Source organism: Hyla sarda, chromosome 3, assembly GCF_029499605.1.
Source record: "Hyla sarda isolate aHylSar1 chromosome 3, aHylSar1.hap1, whole genome shotgun sequence".
NCBI lineage: Eukaryota > Metazoa > Chordata > Amphibia > Anura > Hylidae > Hyla > Hyla sarda.
This window is the reverse complement of record NC_079191.1, coordinates 246,472,406-246,488,256: the sequence shown is the minus strand read 5'-3', so window position 1 is coordinate 246,488,256 and position 15,851 is coordinate 246,472,406. Positions and strand designations below refer to the sequence as shown.

Sequence of the window (15,851 nt, the reverse complement as noted above, 5' to 3'; positions counted from 1 at the left end):
TGGGATATTAGGACGGGATATGAAGTAGGGATATGAGGGTGGGATAGTAGGAAGGAAGACCGGGCAATGCCAAGTCCTCTGCTAGATGGTGATATAGGTGAACGCACAATATGTATAATGTACATGTTTGCAAGAATAATACAGTTTTTGAATGTAATTTATTATTATTAAATTACTAGTTACTTATAAACTTACACCAAAAAAATGTAGAACCAGTCTGTATATTCAATAGTCAACTACTGGAATAATCAATATGATTTGTAAATCCCCTCCATCCAAACAAGAAAATCTGTTTATTCAATTAACAGCTATTGTGCCGTTTTCTTAGTCCATTTTTAGAACCCAAATCTTCCTGCGCTACCTGAGTAGTTACAATGTCTTGCTTTTGAGCAGCAGTGGGAATTTCCAGATTGAACTGGCTTTTACAAAATGACTGAACCTTTCTCTTAGCTCTATAAAATGAAAAGATACTCTGCAGGTATTTTTCTCGTGTACAAGTTTCTCTTTTAAATATTAAGATATAGCAACCTTGTAAAAGATGACATGATATAACTCCATATATTGAGGCTAATATGGCAACAGCTTGTACTGCTGAATCATACATGCCACTTGTGGTGTTTATATAAACTGGGATAAAGAGAATCCACACAAACATATAGACCAACATGCTAAACGTGATACATCGAGCCTCATTGTATTTCTCAGGCAGTTTTCTCCCTTTGTAAGCTAGAAGGAAACAGATCAATGCTAGTAAACCAATGTAGCCAAGCATGATGCCAAATGCCTGATAAGATCCCTCATCACACTTTACTATTATGAGGTCATTCATTGTAATGTCTTGACGGTAAGGTCCATCCATTGAAAGCCATAAGGTACAAATAAGCACTTGAACTCCAGTCAATGCCATTATAATAACTATTGGCAGGTACTTGAATTTAACTATTACTTTGCGTCTTTTGGCTGATTCAAATGTTAGCAGAATTCGGATTGATTTTATCATAATGCAAGATACAGAAAAGGTGAAGCTGATACCATAGAAAGGTTGTCGTATTTTACAGATGGTGTTGTTTGGTTCTCCAATAAAAAATACTATGCTCACCAAGTTTACGAGCAATGATATATTCAGTAAGAATGTGTAGTAGCCCCCTGCTGCTTTAACTGCTGGAGTATTAAAGTGTTTAGCAAACAAAACTATTGTCATTATCACAAGAGCAACCCCAAAGGCTGAGAAGGCCATCAACGTAATGGCATATGGGTCTTTCCAATCAAAATATTTTATTGTCCTGTTGGTACATCGATCACTTCCATTAGTTGACCATTGCCAGGATGAACACTTTAGGCATTCAGTCATATCTAAAATTAAAAACAAAAAAAAACATAAGAACTAGATGTTAAGTATTTTCTTTTTTTAATCTAACTAGACTTTATTATCTGGAATAGGCAGTTAGCCCTATTGGTTAAGATTGAATGTTGATAACATATTTTTATAGGCATTTCTCATGCAGATTCTCCTACAATCTTCTCCTTATGAATCCCTATAGCTGAATACATTTTCATGAAATGTCAGTCATTGACACACACACAAAGGAGAAGCAAATGTTCTTACAATTTCAGAGGTAATGATACCCAAAGAAACCTCATAAAAATATGGAAAGCAAATATTAATGTCATGATATTGCATAATGAAATGTCATGTTAGGCAGGTAGCCCTGCTGACCCTGAACCTCTTTCCCTGCCTACTTGCACAATTGTCCTAATGGCAGCTCACAACTGGGCGCCAGTCCATTCATTAACTAAGGTGAAGGGGCATCATAGTCAAAACAAGAAACAAGAACTGTACAGGTGGGGGCAGAGTCAATACAGAATACAGAATTATAGCAGGAACACAAAGTAGCACAAAACAGACGTCAAGGAAACATAGTAACAGGAATATAGCATGCAGACAACAGGAGAGGAACAAGGTGAGACTGAAGACAGGCACAATATAACTCAAGGACATACAAATACTAAAATGACAAGACCAGCTGGTCTGAATATGGACCACAGAACATATTCAAACTAGATACAAAGCAAGCTGACTCCTATGTTAGGGACAAAGCGAAGCTCAGGAAACGGATCTAATACTCATAGGAACCGGGACACAAAAATATACTAAGCACAAACAGGTCTGAACAGGGTTCAAGATTCAAGACTCACAGAAACAGGTGTGAACACACCCACAGAGAATACTTAACAAGACACAAACATGAGAAACTAAACCCGACCAGTTACACATAATAGGAATATCAGAATAGAGCTAAAAGCTAACACTGGACAAAAAGCCATGGCAATACAAAGTGCATGTGCACACACAGAGACAAAGTGTAAAGTAATTTCAAATCAGGAGCACCAGCTGGAAGGCAGAGCTTGATTCAAATAATCCCTCCTGTGCTGCTATTGGCCAGGGACTGTAACTCTTTCCAGACCAGAGAGCAACCTACAAAGACTTGTCATTTGCACTTGTAACAATAAACTTCATGCTGGCATTGGCCTTGTTAAACTGGGGCACTTGGGTGCTACACAGCAACATAACAGACCACTGAATCACCATGTCACTACAAGCATAAATCGATTTTTTTATGACAAGAATAGTATAGTTTGCTGTGCTATTCTTTCCATCAAAAATAGCAGAACCCCCACAAAACTCTGACAGAACCCCTAACATTAATAAGGTGGGTCTGTCTGTTAGGATCCATTAGGATCTCTTTAAATGTGGAACTGCAATAGCTTGTTTCCTTCCTTATGTCCAAAAACCTTGCTACTTTTGAGAATTGAGCCTTAATGTGTTACTGTTATTTAAAGGGGTACTCTGCTGGAAGACATTTTTTTTAAAGGGGTTCTCCACTGCCCTGCCTTCCGGAGCTCCGCTCGCAGCGTCCGGAAGTTTATTACTCCGAACGCTGTGTGTGGGCTTCCGTGTTCAAGGCCGCCCCCTCATGACGTCACGCCTGCCCTCTCAACGAAAGTCTATGGGAAGGGGGCGCAACCACTGTCACTGCTGAAGGGGGCACAACCGCTGAGGGGGTGGGGGCGTGACGTCACGAGGGGGCGGCTTCGAACACGGAAGCCCGCACACAGCGTTCAGAGTAATAAACTTCTGGATGATGCGAGCGGAGCTCCGGAAGGCAGGGCAGTGGAGAACCCCATTAAATCAACTGATGGCAGAAAGTGTGTGCAATGGAGGCGAGGAGCTGTTTGCTGAGATCCTTTGCCTCCTCAATATGCTGCGATCTGCTTGCCTCTGATATGAATATGCAATTTTCTTCATTTTCAATTCCTAGTGAAGTGAGAGTATGTGGTCATGTGACCGTACTGCAGGCGGGTGGGGGGGGGGGCTTGTCCAAGCAGTTGGATAGAGAATAACTTTTAAATGTGGACCCCTTTATTTATTTTACTATGTCCCTCTGTATAGTAAAGCAAAGTATACCCATAGGTATGCTAGTGGACAGAGGCTCATTATATGCTAAAAGTACACTCTTTTGACATACAGTACCAATGAATTTATACATTCACCATGCGCATTGGAAGTTTTCCCAGGCTCATTCCCCAAAACTGAAGAAAAAAACTAAACTGCATTCAGTCCACATTCTATGTTCCCTTCCCCCACATATCCCTTCCCTGGTCATGTCTCCTGCCTTTCTGCTGTTGGAATTGGCCTGTTCTTTAGTTCAAACCCTCTGTTAATGCAATAAAAAATGTGTACAACAAATAAAAAAAACACAAACAAAAAAGAATATAGGGATACTTTTTCATAAACATTTTTTTTAAATATTTAAAACTATTTTTTTTAAATCATCTGTAATAACTCATATAACTCTAATAATACTATTACTACAACTACTACTACTACTTCTACTACTATTTATTCTACTACTACTACTACTACTAATAATAATAATAATAAACAGTACAACACATGTATGATGATTGGTCATACAAACCCTTTAGTGCCTCATAATCCAAAAGGTTAGAAACTAAGCCATGTCAGTGCATTTAGAAACCATTAACACTTTACTTACCTGCTATAGGTGAGTAATCATCCTTAGCACAAGGGACACATTCATAGCAGCAGCTTATGTAAGAGTATTTTTTAAAATATCCAGGATTGCAAGATCTGGAGCAGTTTGAAAATGGAACCTTTAAAGTAATAAATAAAAAATGGGTTAAAAACGAAAGAAAAACATTTAAATAGTACCTGTCACTAAATAAACTTTTCTAAAATACCTCAGGCTATGTTCCCAACTATGCCTAACACCCTCCCTGCCCTTAATTTTTTTTAAGAGCTTTAAAAAGCTCTGTATCTTACCTCTTTTCTTGCTCACATTGTGTGAGCTTTCGGCAAGAGGATGCGGGCGTGCCCCAGCCGGCGCTATGTCACTGAAGCCTGCTGGGGGGGACCGCTTCCGATTTCGCTTCACCGAGGAGGAGCAGCGGAATAAGAAACTGCAGGCCGGTTCACTACAACGACCAGGAGAAGGTGAGACCACTCTGTTACCTGTCTCCTGCCTGCAGCTACTGACGGCTGTCATCCTCGTCGCCTCCAGCCGCACAGCCCCGCTGTCTGCTCACAGTGCCCACGGCTGTGAGCGGAGAGCACAGCTGTGCTCGTCACGTGTCCCGGCTGCAGTCTAGGATTTCGGACTCATGCCAGGCCAGCATGAGTCCGAAATCAATAAGAGACTAGTGGCCAGGACATGTAGGGAGACCCCAAGTGGTGGGTTTTCCTAAGTGAAAATAAACATGGAAATTACAATTTTTTTTATAACATATATTTAGAAACATGTTAGTAATAGCTTGTTTAGCAACATATAAAAACTTTCTTTCATGACAGGTACTCTTTAAATGACACAAAAATACAACATATTGTGCTACATACTAGCATAATAAACTGTGAAAAACAGGTCCTCCATGGCCTAGAAAAATGGCACACCTCTGTGAATATTTTAATTGTGGATCTTTCCACAAATCCATGGTAAAGTGAAGCTATTCCACAGCAAAATCCACATTAAAAACAGGGTCACCCGCACTATCTACCTGTATATTTAGGTTAGTTTGGGTGACCCTGCTGTCTGTTTCCCTTTAAGGCCATGTTCACATGGTGTAAAATGTACAGAATGTCCACACGGAAAACATGTGCGGACATTCCACACATTTGAACAATCCTGAGGGCGTTAGGACCACTCAGAAATGTGCCGTGTTTTGGCGTCCACATACTATGGCGTTTTTGTGGCTTTTTTTTTTACATGATGAAAGAATCACATGACCTGTAATGACAAAAATGCAGGGGACAAACCACCACATTAAAATGCCTATACTAATACCAAAAAGAAAAAAACTGCATCATGAAAAGAAAACTTAAGGGGCAGCCTAAGGGAGGTTTCACACAGCATTTTGTGGCAAATTTTCATTCATTGTTTTAAATCATAGCAAGAAGTAGATTCAAAACGAACTATGAATATAAAGAATAGACTTAGGGTAGGTTTCCACAAAGGTTTTTTTCTGGTGTTTTTCAGAAAACTACCACTGCCAGACATCTGAAGAAGCCATATAATACTGTGAAACGTGTCACATTGCATTGTGGGAAATGAATTTGTTTGTCCCTTGGTAGTATTGGAGCCTGATTCTATTCTGGCATCACCTGGAGGAAACAAGTTTGGAATGCTAATTCCTTGTTGAACCTTGTCATGTCATTGTGGCCTCCAGACCAATCTCTGGCTATCATTGCATTGGAGACAATAGTGAGACTCATTGCTGAATAAGATAGACCTCCATTCCATCCTCCATTGCTCAGCACCATAAGGTCAATGGAACACCTGTAGCAGGGCATCTGGCTCAAAGCCAAATGTCGTGCAAGTGCCTTCTGATGGTTTGTGTAGACAGTGTTCAGCCCTAGACATAGATAACAGAACGTCTGACTATGCACCATTCTACTAATCTAACGATCTGTCCACGCAGAGATTCACCTCCGTGCACTTCTTGCTGTCATTCCAGTTTGTCTTTGGTCTCTCAACCATTGGTACAAGCAACATTGAATAATGCTGACCTATCGGCCTACTCACATAGCAGAGTGATAAGTCAAAGTCTCTCAGGTTAAGGTTTCTGTCCCTCGGAGTTTGCAAAAAGTGGCAATAGCTGACACATAGACAAACAGGAGGCATTGCAAAATCATACTGTACTGACTGATCCGATTTATGTGTATTTATAAAAAATTGCTTTTAATCTGGATTTTATTCCATTGAAGCCCCCACTACATGTAACAGATTAGAGTTAGGTGCTTGAAAATGTGATTATTTGCATACCTTAGCAACACCTACTAATTCCTTATGGCTTATCCTTTTTGATGTTGCAGTTTTAATCTTGAGGAATATTATATATTCTTACAGTGGTAGGAACTCTGGGGGTATTTACTAAAACTGGCTAATTCTTAGACAGTGCAAATACAATCTTCAAATGCCCCAGATTTATCAAAGTAGCTCAGGCTGATTAATTAATGTAATGCATCTGTAGATTGTCTAGTTGAGGACTGCAATAGAATTGGGATCCTGTGACCCCGATTTAAAACTTGCAAGAGCGAGTGGCTGTTAGTCTTGTGCGGGTGGGAACATACCAGCAGGTCCCACAAAATACTGCGCAGTCAAGCAAACCTTTAAAATGCCACATTGGGTAATGAAATGACACAAGGGGTGATGAAACGGCATAAGAGGGTAATGAAATGGCAAAGGGGGGCTATCTCAGTGGGATTGGACATAGATGTTGCACGAGTGGGAAGGAGTGGAACACACACCTTACGGGAGCAGACGGTAATGGTCAGAAATCCAACGGGAGAGAGCAGGAGTGGAATTAAGAAAACAGACCCAAGCAGGGCTTTACTGTCTAGTCTAAGTCTGTTGTAACATACATACCTACCCCAGGTTCCAGTGCTTGCTCTTTTCCTCCTTCGGTCTGACCACGGCATCACTCATTATCGTGACAAGTTGCAGGGCTGTTCATCACTGAGGGATGTAAGTGAAATCTAGAGAGAGGGAGGAAGGCGCCTCATGTACGGGATCAGCAGATCTTGTTAGTGGGGGTGGGGGACAGTAATTCCCAAACCGCTTACCAAAGTTGGTTGTGCGCCCACACACAACAAGGTAAAATGCAGAAGAAATGTTAAAGAAGGTCCACTGCAGCCCTCCTGGGTAGAAGTAAAATCAAAACCGAATGACCATGGATTCAGGAGTTTGTCCGGCGCAGAGAGGAACCATCAGGAAGCCAAGTAAAATCAATGGATTTATTAAATGCAACGCGTTTCGCTGCGCATGCGCAGCTTCATCAGGCATAACAAGAGAAGGCTGGTAACAGATATATATACCTCCAGGAATTAACCATTAGAGTACTTTTTGAAAGAGTTGTTGCATAAAATTACATATCCACATATGAATGTGACAATATATAAAAAATATAGAAAAATATAAATAAATATAAATAGACAGACGACAATCACAAAAATAAAACAATAATGTAGAAGCGCAATGAAATCACATAAACATATAATATAATTATCGCATGTGGTGTGAACATACCCCACATGGGACTTAAGCAATCACACCGCTTGGTCACCGGTGCGGCATTCAACAACGCAAGTTGAATATTATTTCAAAATATATAGTATAGAAAAATATGGACCTATAAGATACTATATGTGTTAGTTCAGAAGGCAAAAAATTGAATTATATATCGCTGCACTATCTAAATGGGTAATGACAGTACAAATAAATAATGCGATAATTATATTATATGTTTATGTGATTTCATTGCGCTTCTACATTATTGTTTTATTTTTGTGATTGTCTTCTGTCTATTTATATTTATTTATATTTTTCTATATTTTTTATATATTGTCACATTCATATTTGGATATGTAATTTTATGCAACAACTCTTTCAAAAAGTACACTAATGGTTAATTCCTGAGATATATATATATGTGTTACCAGCCTTCTCTTGTTATGCCTGATGAAGCTGCGCATGCGCAGCGAAACGCGTTGCATTTAATAAATCCATTGATTTTACTTGACTTCCTGATGGTTCCTCTCTGCGCCGGACAAACTCCTGAATCCATGGTCATTCGGTTTTGATTTTACTTCTACCCAGGAGGGCTGCAGTGGACCTTCTTTTACATTTCTTCTGCATTTTACCTTGTTGTGTGTGGGCGCACAACCAACTTTGGTAAGCGGTTTGGGAATTACCGTCCCCCACCCCCACTAACAAGATCTGCTGATCCCGCACATGAGGCGCCTTCCTCCCTCTCTCTAGATTTCACTTACATCGGTTGACCGCGGTGTGGATTCCACAAGAATCATTCCTAGAAGTGCTGCTCTCACGGGATACTCCTTTCATCATTGTGGTTACATTTCCCTCGTTGGGATCACCTTTCGCTTTGGACTCTTCGATTAGTAGGACTTATTATTTCCTGCATTGTGTTTTTTTCATTTTATTTTTATAATTTATTTATTTATTTTGTCATATTTTTTTATTTAATTTTATTTCATTATTATTTTTATTTATTATTTTTTATTTTTCATTGCTTTATTTTTCATTGCTATTTTTTATTGCTCTCCTTGCTCCGGCATGGAGTATTTTCCTGATCGTGACCATGTTAGGAACTCCTTGATCAGCCAACTCTTAGGTGCAGTAAAAATTAACCCTGCACCTCCTGGTTGCTTTGTTCCAGGAGCCCTCACAGAGGATGATCTTACACAATTAACGGCTCTTTTTAATGATTATGAAAGTTGTTGTAAGTCTGAATTGCAGCACAATCTAGATGTTTTATTCTTACAAAGATATCTTAATGATAATTTCACTCCGAGGGGTTTGAGATTACCATTTGAATCCTCCTTTCCCGAGGATCCTCTTTTTACTAAAGAGTGGGATGAGTTTACGGAAAATTGTTCAAGGGGACTTGTAACTCGTCTCCTGGACAAAAGGAATACATTAGTCCTCTATTATCGGGACAAAGCTAGGTCCATTAAAAATACTCTTGCAACCTTTTCGGGTTGTTCTGAATATCACAAACTTGAGGGACTTTTATCTAATAGATTACAAAAACTGGAGATCGAAACCATAAACAAAAAAGTACATAAGTTTAATCGTGACAAACAAGATTATATGTGTGGCCAAATACACAAATGGCCAAAATATAATCCTCAGAAACAAATGTCTAATAATACTTTATCCTCTAAAAAACAGTAAAACCCAACCAATTCCACCTTGAAAACATCTTCTATCACTCCCTTGGGGACTGATAGAAGATTTGAACATAGCAGAACTATAGTAAATTCAGCTCGTGGTAACTCCCAACATTCTGACTGAAAAAATTCTAATAATAAGAAAAATCAAATTACTTCTGAAATCAAATCATTGGCTAATAAGCCTCCTATGTCTGCTACTAATGTCAATGCAAGTTGTAGCCATAAAGTCACTACCATTGCACAGATCACTTCTGCTAATCCTAACAGTAATACTACCACTAATACTCTCTTATCACTAGACAGACCAGCACCTAATATGGTCTGTCCTTTGCTTCCTCCACTTACTTTTTCGGATCCTTGTCATGAGTTGGACCTGGGTCCCGGGGCAGTGGGAGGTCTCTATGTTGGGCAGCCCTGTAAGCCTCTCGACTGCTCCATCGATTCCTCCCTCCTCACGGTACACGAGGTTTAATTGTCTGACATGAGTTCCACACTTATTGATAGTTCCCAATATGACACTTTTGACACTCCAGGGATTTCTACTCCTGCTTCTACTTCTTCATCTTCTTTTTACAATTGCCCTCCCACTACAGATGCCACTCTAGTGTGCAATGCCAATTTGGATGTACGCTTACGCACGATCACTCAGTATTACCCCCCCATAAAGACATTAAATCAAACTCAATCCATAAAAAGAAAGGAAAACCCAGAGGCTGCAGAGGAGGTCAAAGAAAACGCCACCCCACCTCTACAACTATCTCAAAGACAGAAAAATTAATAACAAAAAAAGAAAAAAGAAAAATTTTCAATTTATCTAGCTATATACTCTCTGAAAATGAAACCAATTTACTTGCGAAGGGGCTTTCTTTTTGTCCTGCTGTACGTCCGAATGACTTTCAGTTATTCTTAGATTTAAATGACTTTATTCGTAGATTAACATTGAGCCGTCATTTTTTTATCCAGAACAAATCTGATCATCAGATCATTAATACCCCCCCAAATTTTTTATTTGGGAGTTTGTAATTCCAGTATTGTTAACATTTTTACTCCCGTTACCACACCAGTTGACATGACTCCAGCTCGTCATGTACTAGTAAAACCTCAATCTTCGTTTTACCCTTTACACAATCGTGGCAGCCATCTTGAGACTTTTTACCATATGGTCATGCAGGATTTTTCAAATTTATGTGATAAATCTGTTATTTTTAAGGAGAATGATAATTTAACTTCTGCTGAGAGAACTGCAATTAAATCCATACAGAACAATAAATCTATTATTGTTCGCCCTGCAGACAAAGGTGGGGGGGTCGCTGTTTTGAATAGGGCTGATTATAAAAATGAAGCCCTCAGAATTCTATCAGATCTTGAATATTACACCCCACTTCCCAATGACCCTTCTCCTCATATTTTTTCACAATATTGTTTGCTCATAGGTGGAGCTGTAGAAAATCAATTGTTGGATAAAAGGGAGCACACATTTCTCAATATTAAAAATTATAATTTACCTATTTTTTATTATTTACCCAAATTACATAAATGTTTAATTAACCCCCCTGGTAGACCTATTATTTCTGGTATTGGTTCGATTACTGCAAACCTTTCCCATTTTATAGATTTATTTCTCCAACCTTACGTTCTACATTTACCATCCTATTTGAGAGATTCAGCTCAGCTCATTTCTGAACTACATGCCTTATCCCTACCTCCTTATTATAGTTTTCTTACCCTGGATGTGTGCTCCCTTTATTCTAACATCTCCACTGATTTAGGTGTTCCTGCAATTAGACATTTCCTACAAGAGGACCCCTCGCTAAATCCTAGTCAGTCAGAATTCTTACTGGAATCTATTAGATTTATTCTTCTTAATAATGTCTTTGAATTTAATCATACGATTTATCGGCAGAACAGGGGTTGTGCCATGGGGACTCAATTCGCCCCCAGTTACGCTAATTTGTTCATGGGGCGATTCGAGTCCCTAATTATGGCACAGTCCCTGTATTTTAAGTTTATTTTTTTCTTTCGTCGTTATATAGACGACCTCTTTTTGATCTGGGTAGGTACCAAACATGAAGCTGACCTTTTTGTAAATGAGCTGAATACTAATACATGGGGCATAAAATTTACTATGCATTATGCAGAAAGCTCCATTCAATTTTTAGACCTTGATATCCATAAAACAGATGATGGCACTATTTCCACTAAGACTTTTTTTTAAATCTGTTGATATTAACAGTTTCTTGCAGTTCGACAGCGCACACTATCCAAGCTGGCTAAGAGGGGTGCCATTCGGCCAGTATTTACGAATTCGCAGAAACTGTACTTCTGATTCAGATTTTATTTCCCAAGCTGATTTTTAAAAAAAAACGCTTCATACAGAAGGGCTATCCTAGATCGCTCTTAACCAAGGCATATATGAAGGTGAAGGATAAAAAACAATCTGATTTGGTTACATCTATTCCCAAAAAATCTAGCTCCAATCAGCCTCATAACCCCTTTAGATATAATTTTGTTACAAAATTCAATATTGAGGCATCTAATATTAGAAAAATACTAACTAAGAATTGGCCCATTATTCAAAATGATAAAATTCTAAATCAAATAATTCCCCCAGTTCCTAATGTCACTTACAGACGTTCTAAAAATCTTAGCAATTTCTTAGCCCCCAGTAGATTTTCCGAACATCCGACACCACAGAATATCCGTACCTTTAAACCATACTGTTTCCCCTGTAAAAAACAGTCGCTGCCTTTTCTGCGAATGGATCATTCAAACTGACACTTTTTCTTCTTATTTCACACAACAAACATTTAAAATAAAAGATTCATTAAATTGTGACACCACTTTTGCTATTTATCTATTAACCTGTGGTTGCGACCGCCAATATGTCGGCCGCACCACACAAACTGTACGCTCCAGGATGAACAAGCACAGATGGAACATAAAACATGTTTTTTTGTTGCACAGTTTGTCCCGACACTTCACTCTTCATCATCAAAAAAACACTGAAACATTGAAATTAATCATTTTAGAAACTATTCCCATTCATTTACCTAACAGAATACAAAGATTAAATAATCGTGATTCCTTCTGAATTCACAAATTATATACTTTGCACCCTCAAGGTTTTAATGAATGTATCGATACAGTTAAATAATCTGATAAATTAGGGTCTATAATATTACATTTCTCCTAATAGATTAATCTCCAAAATATTACATCTATACCCGTTTTTTTCGTTGTTCTTTCTGGGCTGTTCATCCTGGAGCATCCTATCCAGGATATTGTTTCCTTTTCTCCTACTTGTTTATTGAAATTGGTTTATAGGTATGTCTTTTGTCATATTTTATTTTTATTATTTTTATTATCTGGTCGTTTTTTACTGTTTATCTTTTATCATTTTTGCTCTATTATCCAGGTTCTTTTCTTTCTTTTCTCCTTTTCTTTTTCTTTTTTCTTCCTTGTATACAGAAACCTCTGTATATTTATTTTTAATTTTTTGTTGTTTGCAAATTTTGATTTTATAAATGTGTTGTTATCCTTCTACGAGTATTCACACCTTGCGTCTTGGCCGGGTGCTGTATTCAATACCGCACTAGTTATTCTAGTTCATTTCCCCTCCTTCTTTTCTAAGTAGTGTTCACATGTCACCCTCGGGTCAGTTGCGATTTGTAATACCGCACTGTTCATTTTACTTTATTTGTACTGTCATTAACCATTCAATTTTTTGCTTTCTGAACTAACACATATAGTATCTTATAGGTCCATATTTTTCTATACTATATATTTTGAAATAATATTCAACTTGCGTTGTTGAATGCCGCACCGGTGACCAAGCGGTGTGATTGCTTAAGTCGCATGTGGGGTATATTCACACCACATGCGATAATTATATTATATGTTTATGTGATTTCATTGCGCTTCTAAATTATTGTTTTATTTTTGTGATTGTCGTCTGTCTATTTATATTTATTTATATTTTTCTATATTTTTTATATATTGTCACATTCATATGTGGATATGTAATTTTATGCAACAACTCTTTCAAAAAGTACTCTAATGGTTAATTCCTGGAGGTATATATATCTGTTACCAGCATTCTCTTGTTATGCCTGATGAAGCTGCGCATTCGGTGTGAAACGCGTTGCATTTAATAAATCCATTGATTTTACTTGGCTTCCTGATGGTTCCTCTCTGCGCCGGACAAACTCTTGAATCCATGGTCATTCGGTTTTGATTTCACTGAGGGATGTGGCAGGCCCAGCCAATGAGGAGGTGGGGCACCAGGCCAATCAGCTGCAGCAAAGGTGGCTGCACCTCCCAGAGATGGGCTTTTTTAGTCACTTCACTGTCATTCTGTACCTTTGGGGCTCTCTTGGTTTCTGACTCTTGGCCTGTCACTGGTTAACCCTTAGATTGATGTTTTGGTACCTTTTTGCTAGACTGTTTCTGACCTTGACTGCCTGACTATTCTTGACTAGTGTTGAGCGGCATAGGCCATATTCGAATTCGCGAATATTCGCAAATATATGGACGAATATTCGTCGTATTCGCGAATATTCGCATATTCTTAATGTTCTCGTTTTATTTTCGCATATGCGAATATTCACGTGTGCGAAAATTAACATATGCGAAAATTTGCATATACAAAAATTAACATAAGCTAAAATTTGCATATGTGAAAATTAGCATATGCAAATCTTCGCATATGCGAAAAGTCGCACACCAGTCTCACACAGTAGTATTAGAGCCTTCTCACACCACATAAGCTGGAAGCAGAGAGGGATGATCACTGTGATGTGTACTGTGAAAAAAAAAAAATAATAAAAAAAAAACGAATATTCGTAATTACGAATATATAGCGCTATATTCGCGAATATTCGCGAATTCGCGAATATGCGATATTCGCGAATAAAATTTGAATTGCGAATATTCGCGAGCAACACTATTCTTGACGCCCCTACAGTTTGTCAAGCGTAGGGACCATTCTCCAGTTAAGGGCTGCCATTTAGGTGAGATAGGCTAGCGTAAGGGCTGCACTGCTCCCTTCCCCAGACGTGACATCTGCACTGTCAAGTTTTAGCATACACCCATTACAAATTGGCTTACTTCAGGCAAACATAACCTGTCAAATATTGATGCATGGCATTGAATTTTAGGTCACACCAATTTCTGACTTCGACAAGGCCCTGTTCTAATAAGTTCTAATGAGTATGGTGCTTTCTCCTGTTTTTTCAAATGCATGTGAAGCCAAAATTCTGGTGATCAGGCAGAGTTAATGTGAGCCTCCATTTTTTTTAATATGCTGGTCTATTTAGAGACTTAAATTATTAACTGATTTGTTATTGAGTTATTTTGCTAGCTATGCCATTTTATTACCTGGTTTTCATTTGTGTTCCACTGAAGAAAGCTTCTGTTGATGCTGATCTTGCCTTCTGATATGTCATATTTGCCAACAATCTGAACTGTGCTTGTTGTCTTTGTGAAATGCCAAGTAATGACATCATATCCAGTTAATAGATCTCCAGAAGAATCGAATTGGTAAGTTTCACCATTGAAGGAAAATGTCCCATTCTTTAGTTTTTCAAGTAGCTGCATAAGATAATGTAATATTTTATTATTAGAGAATAGGTTAAGCTGAAAAGTCTTGGAAGAATAAATAAAAGTGAGCATACTGTATGAGAAACAATGAAGTTATGTACAGAACTCTAGATACATACGGGGTCAGTTTCACATTAGAATAATATGACTGTATTTTAATGAATGGGTTTAATGAAGAGAAGCATCACTCAGGGCCTATCTACCCTCGAGTGATGCTTCTCTTCTTATTTGTGTATACAGAGAGATGCGTTAGGCTGTATTCACACCACGATTATTACATACGGGGACCAAATCCTTCTGGGAGATGTGAAAACCAAGCTCTTCCGTATCTCAGCCGGAGCCGCCCTCCATCTCATTCATTTGTATGAGTCAGAGTCAGATAGTAACTCTGTTCAGCTAATTTTTGCCCCGTGTTCGGTTTTGTGACCAGACTTAAAACCGTGGTATACCACGGTTTTAAGTGTGGTCACAAAGCCGGATAAGGGACAAAAATGAGCCGACCAAAGTCACTGATGAAGTCACTACTAATGAGATGGGGGCCGGTCCCGCTGGGATGCGGGAGGCAGTTTGGATCCATGATATGTGTCAATGGTTGCAAGATCTGACCAATTAGATTTGGCATATCACTGACAAATACCTGTATGACTGAAGTGCAATGCACTGATTGGATGGCTCGTAGTGTCTCTTTACAGTACATGTAAAGAGAAACATGTTCTGTGTGGAACATGTTGCTTATGCAGATTTGATCCTCTTTATTTAGAAAAGAACAAAGCACCAACTTTATGGACAATAAAAAGCACCAAGACCGAGTTAAATTGTGCATTTATTCCCCCATGTTTACAAGGAGAGGTCTCAGCTTTTCCATGAGGATAAAGCAGTTCTATTTGAGATTTAGAAGCCAAGACTTTTGGAGACATTTGCACCCATTTGATATCTTGTCTTTTGACTACTGTGTTGCTCTCTTCCTTTTCAAACTTCTATACAG

At 38.5% G+C, this 15,851-nt stretch overlaps 1 protein-coding gene across 4 annotated transcripts in view; it reads right to left on the bottom strand.

The window, feature by feature from the left end:
- Positions 1–233: 233 nt before the first annotated feature.
- LOC130360724 (G-protein coupled receptor family C group 6 member A-like) overlaps positions 234–15,851 on the bottom strand; it is a 29,628-nt gene continuing 14,010 nt past the window's right edge. For all 4 annotated transcript variants that reach the window (XM_056563287.1, XM_056563290.1, XM_056563288.1 and 1 more), the window contains 3 exons: positions 14,645–14,857; positions 4,059–4,176; positions 234–1,353 (listed from right to left, as the gene is read on the bottom strand). In XM_056563287.1, the coding sequence (XP_056419262.1) occupies positions 302–1,353; positions 4,059–4,176; positions 14,645–14,857 (1,383 nt within the window). In that variant the 3' untranslated portion in view covers positions 234–301. The remainder of the gene's footprint in view (positions 1,354–4,058; positions 4,177–14,644; positions 14,858–15,851) is intronic.